The sequence below is a fragment of the Microtus oregoni genome, unplaced genomic scaffold, assembly GCF_018167655.1.
Source record: "Microtus oregoni isolate MIOR12 unplaced genomic scaffold, Mior012 000004F_ref0000308, whole genome shotgun sequence".
NCBI classification, from domain to species: Eukaryota; Metazoa; Chordata; class Mammalia; order Rodentia; family Cricetidae; genus Microtus; species Microtus oregoni.
The window spans coordinates 67019400-67035437 of record NW_024543063.1 but is presented as its reverse complement, the minus strand read 5'-3'; the positions used below and the strand labels follow the sequence as shown (position 1 = coordinate 67035437).

The 16038-nt window shown below is 52.4% G+C and overlaps 1 protein-coding gene across 7 annotated transcripts in view; it reads right to left on the bottom strand.

The window, feature by feature from the left end:
* Positions 1 to 16038, bottom strand: part of Nfix (nuclear factor I X) — a 94610-nt gene that overhangs the window by 66914 nt on the left and 11658 nt on the right. For 2 of the 7 annotated variants that reach the window (XM_041649549.1, XM_041649553.1), the window contains exon 1: positions 414 to 551. The exons of 4 other annotated variants lie outside the window; for them this stretch is intronic. In XM_041649549.1, the coding sequence (XP_041505483.1) occupies positions 414 to 428 (15 nt within the window). In that variant the 5' untranslated portion in view covers positions 429 to 551. Of the gene's footprint in view, positions 1 to 413; positions 552 to 1035; positions 1484 to 16038 lie in introns of those variants that run through there. One more of the 7 variants, XM_041649550.1, reaches the window with a different exon arrangement.

Below are 16038 nucleotides of genomic sequence, written 5' to 3'. Positions count from 1 at the left end.
GCAAGCCGGGAGCATGCGGGGCGAGGGAGGACGGGAGGAGGGGAAGACGGGATGAGGGGGAAAGAGAGAAGGAGAAACGCCGCGTTAGAAGGGGGCACTAGGAAAACCGCCTTCTCCTCCTTCTCCCTCCCCCCAGCAATTTTCTCTTGAGATTGTTCTACTGAAGTGTGGTTTGAAGCCACCACCAGTTTCGCAAGCCACTTGCTCCCATCTCAGACTCAGGAACCAAACAGAGGCACGGGAGCCTGTCCACACACCTATTCTCTCTCTCTCTCTCTCTCTCTCTCTCTCTCTCTCCCCCCCCCCCCCCTACACACACACACACACACACACATGCACACAATGTTGCTGCACACAATGTTGCTACACACACCACGGGCTTGCTGGTTACCCCCCCCCAAGTTCTGTCGCACCCATGACATCTCCATGTTCTAGGGCAGCTGTGAACTAGGGTCAGCTGGTCCCAGCACAGTGTCCGGCTGCCTGAGGGTGCAGAAGGAAGGGCAAGCAAGAGCTGCCTTGCTGCCTTCTGTCCTCCTGTCCGGACTGGCCAATGTTTGGCTGCCCCCCTGAGAAGACAGAAAATGCCATTTGAGATGAAGGAAGAGGCTTTGGGTCCCCCTCACCAGGCTGCTTGCATTTTCTTTCCTTCAGATCCAGTTGGAACATCCACCCCAGCATTTTTTAAAATCAGATCTAAATCCTAAATATGTGGTTTCAGCTTTGTTATCGGCACCGATACTAACGTTAATCACAGTAATAATGAACAAAACACTTCTTGTTAGCCCAAATAAGGTGCTTTTCTCAGCCACATTAGGGTTAAAAGCTACATGGGTCGTCTTGCGGCCCCTTCCCCAATCTCCCACAACCCCTTCACCCTCAATCAGGTGGCAGAGGGCTGGGCTCTCTCAGTTTTTTTTCCTTTTGTTTTGTTTTTGTTTTTGTTTTTTTTTTTTGCTTGTTTGCTTGTTTGAAGTTTAAATAATAATTGATTTCTTTTTACAAAAATAAAGCTGGAAAAAATCAAATAATTACCATTGATGTGAAGCACCCGGCAAAGCCAACGCCTGATTCTGAGATTCTGGACTCAACAGAGTTATGAGTTGGGGCGGTGGGACTAGGGGAGGAGGAGGAGCAGGGGAGGAAGGTAAATGTTTTAAAGGGGGTTATTATTGGTGTTCTGGGGAATAGGGGCCGGGCTTGGGTGGATTCTCAAACCCTTCCCCCTCCACCCCCCACGCTCCATTGCACAGAGGGGGAAATTAATTTTTTTAAGGAGTAAAAAGAAAGAAAGGTCAGGGATGGTGAGCAGAGAGGGAGCGAGGTGGCTTCTTACACACACCAGGTAAACAAAAGCCAACAAATTGTTTCAATTTCTTCCCCTGTGCATCCTCTTGCATTTTAAAATAAAAGAGCAAAAAATATGCAAAATTAAAGATCAAAACCAACCTCCTACCACCACCACCCCACGTTCACCCACGACAACGTACCCTACCCCACCCCCACCCCCGAAAAACAAAAACAAAAACCAGGAGGGAAAAAGCAGCAGCTGAAGAAAAGGCTTTCGGCTTTGGCAGCGGCACAAGGGTGTAAACTTCGAGCTGCTCCCTCCACCCGACCAGAGGAAGAGGGGGAGCTCGCAGATTCTCGGGAAGAGGACGAGTTCTGACCGGCTGCAGACCGTTGCTGGCAGACGCAGCAAAAGGGAGAGAGGGAGCCAGGGAGGGAGGGAAGGAAGAGGGGGAGGGAGAGAGCGTGGATCTCAGGAAGACGGGGATGGGATGGGGTGTGCGACGGTGCGCATGTGAGCGCGCGAGCGCGCGCGCGCGGGAGAGGAGAGGGTGTGTGTGCACCAGCACCGCTAGGGTGGGGGGTTGTGGCTTCTTTTTTCTCCCAAACTCCCCCCTCCCCGTTCATGCTCAATCCCCATCCATTTGTGTGTGCCAAGTCAGTAAAAGAGGGGGAGGGAGACAGCCAGAGGAAAGGAGAGAGAAAGAGCGAGGGAGAGAGGGAGAGAGAGGGAGGGAGGGGGGGAAAGAGAGAGAGAGAGAGAGAGAGAGAGAGAGAGAGAGAGGAGAGAGAGGAGAGAGATGGGGAGAGGGAGGAGAGAGAGAGAGAGAGAGAGAGCCCGAAAGAGATTGGGGGGGGGGGAATCCACCTATTTGGCAAAGAGGCATCCTCGTGCAGCCAATGGCAGAGTCCAAGGGGAGGAGGGAGCTGGGCTAGCTGAGAGGGTGGGGAGAGCCCCCCCCCCCCCCCCCCCCCGCAGTTGGAGACCAAAAACAATTTGCCCAATCGACAAGTTCACGTCTAATGAACAAGCAAAAGCAAAGTCCAGCAGTTATGAATTTTTCATCCCAGGCGCCCACTTGGGTCTGTTTGGCAGCAGCCACCCAGCAAACTTGGGGGGTGGGAACACTAGGATTGAGGAAGACGCGGACTTTTTTTTAAGCCAGAAAATAAATAAATAAAGGCCTGACTCCTGGCGGGCTGGCGGCTGGGCGGGAGCCCCAGAAGGCCTTGGGGAAGCAGCTGCGCCTTCTCTGGGTTCTGCTTTCAGTCTTTCTCTCAGGCCAGCACACTCTCTGGTTCTAGATTTTTTTTTAGGTTTTTTTTTTTAATGGAGCACAGTGGGGCGAGTGGACATTTTCTCCTCCACTTTGTGCACCAGCCTACAGAACTCTGAATAGAAGAAAGAGCTCAGCTCGGAAAGTGTCCGTGCCAACAGCACAGCACAGAATGTTGGCTGGGTGTTGCCACCTCTTGGTCCCTCAGACTCTGCAGCCTGTAGGACTCAGGAGCACTCCCAAACAAGGGGACGTGGAACCCTGCACCTCCTTGCCTTCCCCTCAACCCCCAGTAAGCTCACAGCCTCCCTCGGCCCACACCCAGCCACGCACACTCCATTAGTGGTGATGGGAGATGCCAACGCAATGCAGCTCGGCTCGTGAAGCTGCAAGTTTATTAAAATAGCCTCCTGTCACAGCGCTCCTCTGGCAAGCACCACACGCAGCTACAAACACAACAGCCAGCCCCTGGGAGAAGTGACAGAGGCAGAAAGACCGGCACTACTTCCCCTCGGCACCCCCACCTCCCACCCTCTGCAATTCCTCCCTCCTCCACATCTGCCCTGGCTACTCACGCCGCCCCCGGGGTAGCTTTCTTACCTGTCCCTCATATCAGACTAAAATGCAAGGTGCAAAAGCATATAAACCCGAGAAGCCAGGATAGAGAGAAGACTTGAGAAAAGATATGGCAAAACAGAAGGCAAGAGCCTTCGGGAACCAGAGGCATGAGAGGTGATGCCAAAGTCCTTTCTCCAGGTCCCCAACTAGGCACTTCCTGGTGGGGGGGCACCTCCAGGAGGACTCTCCAGTAAGCGCTCTGGGCAGCTGTGTTAGGCCTCTGGGAAAGCAAAAGGAAGTCAGGAAATGAAAGGGAGAGCCAAGGTAGGATATCAACAGACTGCCAGACTGCCGAGTGACCAGTGCTCAGTCCCCACAGCCACCCTCTCTGTAGGCTCAACCCTAAGTTGGCAAAGGGAAAAAGGTCACTGCTCACTCATGCCCCTTTCCTCAGCAGCTGAAACCCTGTGCTCTGTGGCCTTCTGTTCAATGGCAAAGAGGCTCCTGGAAGAACGCCTGGACTGTGCCAAAACAAAAGACCCCCACACACACAATGGGAGGTACCATCCAGCACCTGGGACCCCAAACCCTAAATGGCCAACTCCAGCATAGTGAGTTCACAGCTGACCCGAGAGACGCAGTTAGAGAGAACAGTGCAGGAGGCAGGTGCCATCACAGACAGGCCTCTTAGGGTGGTGTTCAATAATTCACGTCCTGTGAATAACAGGCTTTGGTCCAACCAGTCAAGGATGCTAGCTTAGCGCCTAGTGACATAAGGGACCGAATGAACACTGCCTTCTCCACCTTGAGGAACCAATTTCAGTTTCTAAAGTCAAGATGAGGTCATAAATGCTGCAAGTGAGTTTGTATTTGGCGGTCCAAAGGGTGGTGGGGATGTTGCTGCTATTCTGATTATGATTTAAATATTAAAAAGAAAATGGCCAATATTGTTCCGTGGCAAATCCTGGTCTGTTCCTTTTCAGGACTACAGTGTGGTGGAACAACCCAGTTGAAAGTCTGGGTTGGGTGGCGACAGTTCCATGGCTAGTAGAAAATCCACAGATGTTAGGGACAGTGTGAGAGCCAGTCTCTGCAGAACTGAGGAAGGAAAGAGTCAAAGGTCCCTGGGTGGTGAGCTGATGAGAGTGACAGCACCAAGGAACGTCTGCAGGAAGCCCCAGAGACTGGCAGGACAGCAACAGGCCCTTCCTCGTGAATCTGGAAGGGAGAACAATTGCCAACTGTCTTTCTCCTAGCTGGGGGCTATAACCTTGAAGGTAAGCAGAAGGTCATTGGGCAGCATCTCCAGCCTGCTGTGACTTTGCCAGCAGAACACGCTGGCTTCCGGTAAGCAGGCCATCCCAGTAGAAAAAACGGCTCTTTTTTCTCCGTGTGGGGTGTGTGTGTGTGTGTGTGTGTGTGTGTGTGTGTGTGTCTGTGGGCATGCCCCTAGACCCCCAAACAAAAGAGATCCTTCCCCTTTTCCCTAGGAAACAATCTAGGCACCCTTTGGAAGATTACCTGTCCCTGTCCCAACTCCTTCCTTTCCCGTCCCACCCTCCGTCTGGAGGTCACACTCCTGCACCCTGATGCGCCAAACTCAAGCCAAGACTGGAAAATTATGGATGATTTAAGATGCTTCCAGGTCTGATTTCAAGTAGAAACGATGGTTCAAGGGTTGGAAGAGCAAATGTGGGAACCTACAGATTGCTGGGGAAGAGAAGAAAGGAAGAAAGAAAGAAATCAACCAAAGGGAAAGGAAGCAGGAATGCTTAGAGCAACAGGGGAAGAATAGAGGGAAGGGGGAATTTGGAAAGTACTTTCTCCATTTGCAAGAGAAGTCAAGACACCAGAGATTACACTTTCGAAATCAACATGGATTTTTGGTTTTTGGAAGAGAAAATTTTAAGTTCATGAAAGAAAGGTCTCTCTTACTTTTGAGAAGATAAAACTTGGTGAAAACACAGGAGTTTCTATTGAGATGGGGCTCTGATGCCCGTCCAGCCACCACGGAGAGAGATGTGTCGCCCCCACCCCACCCCAAAGATTAAGCAGGCCACAGAAACAGAAATTCAAGCAGAGGAAAAGCAAGAGAGGCAGAGGGCAAACCCAGAGCACAGAGCTGGCTGGAAGCTGCAGGACAGTCCGAGACAAAGAGAAAGAATGAAAGAACGAATCAGCAAGAAAATAGAGAAGGGCCCCAAGACAAGAGGAAAAGAGAAAGAAAACTGAGAAAAATGGTGGCTTCCAGGGGTGGAAACCATGAGGCTCTCAGAGCAGTCCTGTGAGCTGAGGCCTTGTGGGTTATTTGAGGAAAATAGAGAACACACCCAGTCCTTTACTTACATGTACAATATTAAAAATCCTTCCAGGAAACAAAACAATTTCCCCAAACTGATACAGATTTTGTAGCTGGCCTTTGCCTCCCAGTAGTGAAGCTAATAAGCACAAGAGGCCTTATTTCAAACACCCAGCCATGGGTGGGTCTCTTTACCTTTAAAAACAAAATCTTATTTGTCCCCAAACTGCTGGCTTCTGGGCCTAGAATATTCTCTTAGACCCTGGGCACCATGGCCCACACTTGTTAAGCACTCACAGTTTAAGCCCATGACTGTGCTCTAAGGAGAAAGCATCAGATAGTCCAGGGTCCATTTTCCTACTGCATATCTGCAGAGTAGGTAAGGAAAGGCGTAGGAAATTAGAAAGGCCAGAAATAGAGACCCAGCGAGTTTGCCTAATTCCTGGCATTTATACTTCTGCCTGGGTCTGGGCTGAAAGGGGACAGCTTCATACATAACCACAACCACTACCACCACACACACACACACACACACACACACACACACACCTCTCATCTTGTCAGATCTGTGCTCCTCCCTTAGAAGGCTAGGAGAGGCCGTGGGCAGACACTGTGGACCTCAGGCCGCAGCAAAGGAAGAGACCTGGCTGCTTGTCCTAGGGGTGGGTGGGACCTCCCTCTCTGGGGGAGGCAGAAAGAGGCTCTGCTGCTCAGTGAAACTATCCAAGAGTCTGGAAACCTAGGAATGGAAACCGGAAAATGCACTTTCCGAGGAGGCTCCCGATAATTTGGACAAAGCGGGTTTTGGCTGATTTGGGCCTCCGTTCAGGAACAGCAGCCACCACCGCCGGGTTTGTGTGAAAAATCGTCCTTGGGCAAGACGATGGATTTGCCCACACCAGAGCTGGGTCTCTCCTGGGGTCTGTCTCAGAACCAGGCCACATAATACTCCTGTAAAATGCCCCTGGGCGCCCCCACACACTGCCTTTTCTCCTCCTTGCTACAAATCGGGAGCTGTGGCCTGGGACCGGGCCAACAAGCAGCCTCGTTCCTGGCTGGAAGGCTCCCCTGCTCCAGGCACATCTCCCCTCACCCTCTTGGCACAGAACAAGCTAGGATAGGGATGGGGGTGTTAGAGGAGATGATCTATTCTCTCCAGTGCCTCTGGAGATTGTTTACTTTCATCTTGTCTTCTATGGGGAATAGGAAACAAAACCCTAGTCTTTAATTCATTATTTAGCTTGAAACTTCCGTGTCACCAAATACAAGTAAATGCTGGGAAGGCCAGACCGCTCTCCTCCCTAGTCAATGGGCTGAGTGGGGACGAGGGCCTTTCAAAGACCAGCAGGATAGGTGATGGCCAAAGGCTTCAGGGGCCAAGGTTGTGTGGCGCCTCACCCACCTGGTTGGCTTTGAAAGTGTCACTCCACAGTGGCCCAGGGCCCAGGAAAAGGGAGGAACCACACAGACCAGCTTCACAACTTTCTCTAAAGAACAGAAAAACTGACAAAAGAGGAGAGAAGGAAAAGAAGGGGGCTGCCCTAGGTGAGGTCTTTGCTTCCAGAACAAGAAAAAAGCATCTGCCGGGTTAGGGAGGCCGGGGCCAGGGCAATGCTGGAGCTGCCTATAGGTGCTGCAACAGCAGGCCCCTCCTTCAACACCCCCAAATTCAAGCACACAACCTGCACTCCCAGACACCCTGACCCCCAAGAGCTCAGTCAGGATCCACTCCACCCCATTTTGATTTTTGCTTCTCTGAGGGGAGAGGGGCGCCAGGCCTCTCTAGATCCCTGTACCCAGCCAGCCTGCACCGTGGCACCCTCGGCCCTAAGGGAGCCTCTTTCTTTACTTGCTGCAGCAACAGGCAGAGCCCCAGCTCTGGGGTTTTCACTGCTCAAGGGTTCTGGGAAAGCTGGGCCGACTCTGCCTGGGCAAACAGCTTACCCCCAAATGTTCAGTTTCAGACATATTCTAATCCCTCAAAATATACTGCTCCCCAATTATTTTATGGCCAGGATCACCGCCAAGAAAACCCTAGATTCCTCATTTCCCCGGTGCCTAGCCCCTGCAGAAAAAGGCTGGCACCAGGGCCTGGAGGATTTCGGACAGTGCCCACCCTCTGCCTCCCGCTCATTCCCTCCCGGGCTCCCTTTCTTTCTCACCCTCTCTCCCCCTCTGCGTCCTCCAGCTCCAACACAAACTGTTTGCACGGGAAGTCTCCCTCTATGACCCGATTCAGCACACACAAGAGAAAACTGTGGGCGACAGACCCAACGTCCTAACGAACTTGAGTTAATTAATGCTAAGGAAGAAAAGAGGCGCCCTCACTCTGTTGAATCACGGTTCACTAGTCCTTTCAGTTTGCTGTGGGTGGAGGAAAAAAAAGAGAGGCTTTTTGGTTCAAATATTTTTGGGGGGCAAAGAGAAAACAAAAACACCGCAGAAGGGCTGTGGGGGGTGGAGGGCGATGCAGTCACTACCTGCCCAAGAAGCACAGAGGCAAAAAGAGGGAGCCTGTCCTGGGCGGCTAGGAGTCCTCCCTCCTCGCGCTTCTAGCCAGAGCTGACAGCAGAGAGAGGGAAGGCAAACGGTGGCTACTATCATTGGCCTGTTCAAACACAGTGCTCCAAAAATTATACCGTCAGACTAAAAGATGCACGCTCTTTAAAAAGTCCAAATCTAAAAATTCAATTTGAACACAGCCGTGAAGATGTTTTTACACTATAGAAAACTGAAGTATGGATGGCAAGCACACAAAAAATTTAAGTGCAGAAAAAAAAAGAGGTGGTAATGGAGGGGGCAGGGAGAACAGCTGCAATTTTGCTTTCCAGATGTTGACAGCAAAATGTAACTGGCAAGGAAGGTCCTACTTTCACCCTCTGGTTCTGAGAAGAAATCTTCTATACCTAAGTCTTCAGGCGGCCTGCAGGCCCTCCTCAATATGGACCACAGGCTTTGGAGTTTTGTTTGGGGGGGTTGTTTAATTTCTTTATCAGCCCACTAATTTTTACAAGCCTTCCCACCATTCCTATCAAGAAGAACTGCGTAAAGCAAGCTGGGGCACATTTTTATTTAAATTTGAATTTTAAGTGTGTAATGGGTGGCCTTTCCTTTACCTTTGGAGCCCAGAATTTCTTTCTTTTTTTTCTTTCTTTTTTTTTAAAACAAAATTTTTAGTAGAAGCCGCTGTATATAAAGAATGCTCACATTATGAGTGCATCGCTCCTCCGTACCTTTCCACAAAGAGAACACACCCATGCAACTCCACCCAGGTTAAGAAAGAAACATTTTCAGTGTTACTGAACAGGCCTTAACATTCCAAGCTATAGAGTTTCCATAATTTAGGAATCCTTAAGAATAGTTCTGCCCAAGCCAAAGGCCTCAGTGTGAACATTTGTGTGTGCACGCACCTTGGAGACCAGAGACCAGTGTGTGTGCTCATGTGACCCCAGAAAGTGCGGTGAATAGAAGCCCCTCTCCTCCTCAATAACGCAGGGGAGAGAGTCTTTCTCTGTGTGTCTGCCCAACACTGATCCCATCAACAGGGCATCCAACTGTGCAGCAGTTCAGCAAACTAGCAGCACATGGGGGGGGGGGGGGCAGACAGGACCCACGGAGCCAAAAGCCAAGGGCCTCAGCGACTGGGGAGCAAGGCCCTTCCTCTGGCCCTGCCTGGAAGCAAAGGGAATGTGTCTCAGGAAGCTCCTAGGTGTGAATGAACACTCTCTAGGGCAATCGGTGCCCATGACTACCCACCAGATTCCTGCCAGGAGATGAACGGAACAGGACACAGGAGGAACAGGCCAAGGGAGAAGCAGGCAGCTGCAGGCTAACTTGGGGTTCTGAGACCAGTCTGCCCCTGAGGAAGGCTGAACTCTTCATGTCTGCCTCCCCTTTCACTAGACCCAGCTGGCTCCCCACCCTCCACTTTCACTAGCACTAAATTTACTTTATAATTTTAAAATTAAATTTTAAAAAAAACAGGAAAGAGAAAGCACTGAAGGCAAAATACCTCCCACGATATCTCTCTAAGGAGTAAAAAAAAGTTTCTGCTTATGTAAAAAGATGGATGCAAGGGAGGGTTGAAAAGTCTGAGCAGCAAATAACCAGGAAAATGGAGAAACACATTTAATTAAAGACACCTGAAGCAAATAAGTAAATAATAAATAACTCGGTTGCAGCTTGCAGACACTCTGTGGGATAAGCCCCCACCATCTCTTCCTGCCCACTTCCCTCCTTCTCCTCCCCAATACACCACTGGCCCTTTACTTCTCAGTGGTCCCAGCAACTCTTGGGGGCAAAGGCCCAGGGCAAACCTCCACAGCCCTATTTACAACCCCATCGGGATTCCCACATCTCTCTGGGCAGTGCCAGTCCCTGAGCACTCTTCCTCTGGAACCCAGGCCTATGCCTATGTGTAGCAGCATTTGTGCTGCCTAAAGACGAGATGCCAGGTCCAGCCCAAACAGACAGATATCTCCCCTAGAAAGGGCACAGGACCTCCAAGGGCACAGGACTGCCGAGGCAGCTCTCCAGAACCACACTTTCCCTTTGCACGCGGGCTGGGGAAAGGAATTATATAGCTTAAATTGAAATAAGTCATCCCCTAGGGCAATTTTTAAAAACACTTGGTCCTTTCTGGGGTAACAGAGCAGGAAAAGGTGGGCAGATCTCTGAGTGTTCAAGACCAGCAGGGTCTAGACAAGTGACCTCCAGGACAGCCAGAGGGACACAGTGAGACACTGTCTCAAACAAAACAAAACAAAACCCAGCAAAATACAGTGAAGCTACTTCCCTATCCCCGGGCTGACTCTCCCTAAGCCGGCCAGAAGCCTGGGAAAGGTGCCCTCACTGGCATGGGTACCAGAGCCCTGCTCCTTTCTTCCTTTCTCTTTTAAAACCGGGCTCTACGTACTGCAAACCAGGCAGCAGGTCAGGGCCCAGGGGCAGGGGGAGAATCGTCTCTAACTCTGGGAGAACGGCCTCCCGGCAGCAAGTTTCCCACTTTCTACCAGTCAGGGGATTTTCGAATCAGTTGAGTTCCAGAGAAGGCAGTAAGGAGGGAAAGAGCGGGAATTAAAACTAACTAGGTTGGCTGGCCTAAAAAGCGCTCTTTCGGTCTTTAAATAAGAGGATGCTGAATGGAGAGGAGAGAGAAGACATGAGTTATTCCTCACGCTTTAATTATTCCAATGCTTAGCATTATTTTTTTTTAAACCACTACATTAGCCAATGATACAGTCTAACCCCCAACAAAGCTGGTATTTCTCTCTGATTACAGACTCGGGCCGTGGCAAACCGGGCTCTGTCTACAGGGGCAGCACAAAAATGCACTCCTAAATGAAACACAGGGCTTTTTTTTATTATTATTAAAATCAAAATAGCGCCTTTTCAGTGGAGGGCACCCCCATGCTTGGGTCTACCAGGGAAATCGGCCACAGAGCACAAAGACAGAGCCTGGGGATGCTGCAGCCCCACCGTCGGAGGTCACCGCATTTTTCACGCATTTTCCTTTTCTTCTTTTCTTTCTGTTTCTACCACTCAGCCTCAGTTTTGCACTTAAAAAAGTAGTAATAAAACTTTATATGGAAAAAATTAAGTGCGGAGGAAGGGAACCTGAACAATAATAAGACGCTAAGGCGCTAAGTGTGGCCGGGGCGTTCCAAGTAGGGTAGAAGTTTGCTGCTCAGGTGGGTCGTCTTGGGGTCCACAGTCCACGGTGCAAGCCTAGGTGTTAACCACTGCCCAGGGTCACCTCCCCGCAGGGAGCAACTGGGAGCGAGTTGAGTCACATACAATTGGGGAACAAAATGAACCCACCATTAAAGCGCACTGAAGTAGTTCAGAAGGTTGCTCCAGTAGCGCCTGAGAGTTCCGCAGGCGGCTTCTCGGGACACCTGGGGGTGGCTCTGACTCTGGGCATTAGCCTACACCAGCTCCCTTCTCCAAGAGGTTCAGCAAAATCGGTACAGGTTCTTCCCCCACTTTCCCCCACTTTTCCCTCTTCCTGCCCTGACACGAAGTCTCCCGACAGAGCTGGTAGCTCTGGCTCCCTAAATTCAAGAAGCCAGCCCCAAGAGACAAAACCATGTTGCTCATGGGGACAAAATAAAAAATTAAAATTAGGGTGATTTTTGTTATTTTTTTTTCTTTAAACAACACAAAACAAAGGACAACAAAAACCAGGCTGGACAAAGCAACTCGATTCCCGCACCTGAAAGCAAAGGAGAGGTGGAAGCGCATTTTCTGCCACTTGGTCATATTTCTTCCCCACGCTCCTTGAAGGCCAAACGCCCCCAACCCCAGCCAAGCACTGGAACAAAAATCTCTCGGGATATTTCCTCGCCAATGCTCCCTACAAATCGGCAGCTTCGGGAGGGTCGCCGGGCTCCTGGGGCCGCAGGGCTGTTGGACCCGACTGACGTCCTTGCGGACGCCGGGCTTTTGAACCTCTCAGGAAAAAACACCCCAGCAGCAGGCGCCGCGCTGAGTCCAGAGCGCTTCTGCCACAACCCCGCTCTCTCCCATAGGCTGAACGCCAGCGGAGAAACTGAGGCAAAGCAGCCCTAGACAGCACCCTGCACCCTGGAGGGGACCCTCGAGGCACCCAACGTGGGGTCGCGTGGGTAGTTCCTGAGTCAGAAGCCGGGATACGCCTGCGCACGCGGGGCTTCATGGAAGACACGGGCTCCCTGCGCCAACCCCAGCGAGTGCTTAGCGGGTGTAAATGGTCAGGTGTGCGGTGCCTGTGGTCCCTTTCACACTAGCCCCCTTCACTGCCCGCGAGACAAGGTGTCGGCAAGACCCACTCCAGTCCTCCGCGGCCACAGTGCCACAGGCGCGTTGCTCTGCGGGGCCTCGACGCCCACTCCCGCCTTTTTGCCTCGGTGCGCGATGCCCGCTATGGCCCGCACGACCCCGCCGTCCCTCTAGGCAGAACCGCCGTGCAGTTAGGACGCTGCCAGGTGCCAGGGGCGAGAGTCAGTCGGCGCTGCTCTTGCTCCTCCAGCCAGGGCCCTCGGGAGACCTCATCACCATCCCCACCCACACTTGTCCCCTGCTGAGTCTTTAGCCAGGGGCGGCAGCGGGTCCGGGCGAATGCCACACGCTGCGGTGCCAAGAGAACACCCGTGGGGCTACTACGGAAGGCACCCGTGAGCGGGTGGCGGCACCTACGGGGAGCATAGAGCTGGGGCTGCGTGCAGGCACGTGATGGGGTCTAATGGACTGGAGAGGGGACTTAAGATCACAAAGGGCAGCAGTGACAGGACGTCGGGGCTCTCTGGGGAGTCCTCACTGCGCTCCTTCTGAGCCAGTCCCATAGGGTCTCGGAAGTCCGGCACTCCGGGCCGGCTGGACGCACCCGAAGCACTTGAAAGCACACAGCCCCAGTGGTCACACTGGACTCTGCTGGCGGGTGGCAATTTAGCAAGGGTGGGTGTTGGGGACATTAAATGTCCTCTTTGTGAATTGAGGTAGAGAGGAGAGGGAGGGGGGAGGGAGGGAGGGAGGGAGGGAGAGAGAGAGAGAGAGAGAGAGAGAGCGCATGCACATCCCCTGGTCTCCAGCACCCACTACAGGGATAGTGTTTGGGGAGGGCCCTAAGGATCCAAACATGCAGCCCAATCCAAACTCGGCCTTTAACAACGTGGGGCATCCTCAATGGAGCCCCGCTTTAGCCTCATGTCCCTGACATGCAGAGAGAGAGAGAGAGAGAGAGAGAGAGAGAGAGAGAGAGAGAGAGAGAGAAAGGTTTTGCAGGTTCGGTTCGGAGCCTAGTGGGGTGTGGAATGTCCAAGCACACAGGGAGTGGGAAGGGCGAGGGGGAGTAGTTCTTACTAAAATATATATAAAAGGTAAAATTGCAAATATTAATTCTGCACAGGCAGGAGCGCCACTGGGCAGCAGCCTTCTGAGGCAACTCACCTGTGCCCCCAGGGCGTTTGAGGGAGCGGATGTTCTTGAGAGAGAGAGAGAGAGAGAGAGAGAGAGAGAGAGAGAGAATGAATATTAGCCCTCTCCTACAGGCCGCTTTCCCCCAACAGCCTGAATAAGGCTTTGGAACCAGGTGCCCTGGGCAGTCTGGCAGGTGTGTAGTTCACGTGAAACACACTCGTGTGCAGGCTGAGGAAATGCTGCGTGCCAGTGTGCTTGGAGCCACAAGCGTGGGCACTAGAGGATCTTGCAAACACACAGACCACCTGAGTCAGGAACCTCCATGCTAAGTACACGTGCTAGGATTCCCTCATCTCGGCATGCGCAGGGGAGGGACTGAGTGTCGGGGCTCCGAGGCCCAACCGGGCTTCTTTAGGAGTATGTGTGCCCCCTGCAGCCTTTCTGGGGTGGTAGACCTAGACAAGTGAAGAAGATTAAGATCCTGATCCGAGGTGACTAGGGACTCTTGTGGGATCCTCACCGCTGGATCCTGTTTAGGTGTGTGCACTTCCCTCAAAGCTTTACTGAGGTATCTCAGGAGTCTACATTGCAGGCGCCCCCCCCCACTACATCCTACGCCCAAGCTGCAGCCATGGCCACGTGTATCCTGGTTGCTGTTGCCACCCAGAGGAGCTGGGAGCTGGGCTCCGAGTGGGCCAAGGGGCAGGGCCCTCACCCTGCAGACTTCGGAGGGTTGTCGTTGGAGCAGTGTTGGTTTTGGCTGAGGCAATTCCAATGGGGGAAGCCCCGAGAGCGGGCGGGGGTGGAACAAAGAAGGGGAAAGCTAAAGAAGGCGGCTAAAAGGAGGATGAAGCGCCCTGGAATGCCCGGGGGGGGGGTAGAGGTGCAGATGCCTGGAGATGCTGGGGCCTGGCCTGGCACAGGGGTGAGACCTAGAAGCCACAGTGCCATTCCAGCCACGTGTACAGGGCAGGCACTGAAGCCTTGCTGCCAGACCTGAATCTACCAGCTGGAAACCCCCACCCCCAGGACCACAGACTGCCACCACTGCAGACCACATGGCCACGATAGTCTTACCATTATACAGACACACATCAGACCCACAACTCGGTGCCCATGGTACACACAGTAGCCTCCGATAGCCCTACATTGCCTAATGGCTTTTTGTGTTGCTACGGTTGTCTTTCTCGGTTGGGAGGTGATTGGTTGGGTTTCCTGGTTTGGATTTTTGAAACAAGGTTCTCACTCTAGGCCAGCCTAGTCTGAAACTATGAATATCAGGCTGGCCTCAAACTTTCAGCGATCCTCCAGCCTCAGCCTCTGCCTCCTGAGTGTTGGGATTACAGGCACACATCATGCATAGAACTCCATAGGATTCCGGTGCCCACCAGAGCACCATTTGGGACCAGAGAGCATCTGGGTCAGAGGTTCACTTCAATTTGCCCCAGCTACCGACAGTTTAATGACCCTTAAGCAAGAGTCACAGGTTCTACTTCATAGCCTGGCTTTGGGACACCTGGAATTCCTAGGGAGGAGGAGTCAAGTCTGGGGGGACAGGAAAGGTGAGGTGACCTGGTTAACTGCTCCCCAGCCCCATAGGGTACCTGGCCTGTTGGCCTCTATTTTCTTTTCTATAAACAGGCTACTCATAGCTGCCCCGTGTTAGGAAGGTGGCGGGTCACAGGTACCTCTGCAGGCCCGCCGGCCCTGGGAACTAACTGCTCTGGAGATGGGTCTGTAGCTGTTATTTTGATTGTGAGGAATCTATGTCTGTGACAAGCTGTGACGCTTGGTGTGATCGCATGAGGCTGGCTGTGTGACTGTGCCGCTGTGTGTGTGTGTGTGTGTGTATGTGTGTGTGTGTGTGACAGGTTGTGTGTGAGACTGTGCGTGGACGACAGATTGTGCCGGTGTGCGGCAGTGCCTGTGACAGGCTGTCACCGCGCGACAGACTGCGGGTGGCGGGTGTTGCGGGCATTGCCTATGAGTGGAGATGAGCAGTGGCTGGGGCTGGGAGACCCTAACCACCTCAGTGAGGATTTATGTGACAGTGGGGGTGGTAAGCTCTCGTGGTGTGTGGGGGGTGGTATCCCACTGTACCCTCAAATCTTGTTTTTTCTGTTATATTCCAGGGGGTCCATCAGTTCGCTACCCTCAGAGGAGACAGATGATGGAGTAACAAAGCACCCCCCACTGTGTCCGCTTAAGAGCTCAGTCCTTGTTGGGATTTCAGTGACCCCCAGCCCCAAGGGAGTGACTGGAGCCCTCAATGAATAGAGGACCTGAGGCCTGGCTGGCTTCTGTGAGGGACAAATGTCCTGTAAACATTTCTCTCTTTTTCTGACCTAGCAGAAGGCATGGAGACCTGGAGAAGAAAGAAAAGGAATTGGAGGACAGAGGACACAGACTGAGACAGGAAGGGGCAGAATAAAAAAAGCTGGGGTGCAGCTCAGTGGTGGGGCACTTGCTTGCTTGGGCCCTAGATTAAATTCTCCAGCACTGGGAAAATGGAAAGAAAGAGAAAGAATGAAAGCCAAAGGCTAGAGGGGATCATGTCGGCAAAGTTGCCACAGGCTACTGGGGGGGGGGGCTTGGAAGATATGGGTCTGCAGGTGTTAGGGCCTCCAGGTGGGGCCAGTACACACCATGTCACACAGTCACAATGCCAGCCACTTCCTGTAAGTGCCATTCATACAACAGGCCCCATGCTCAGAGCTG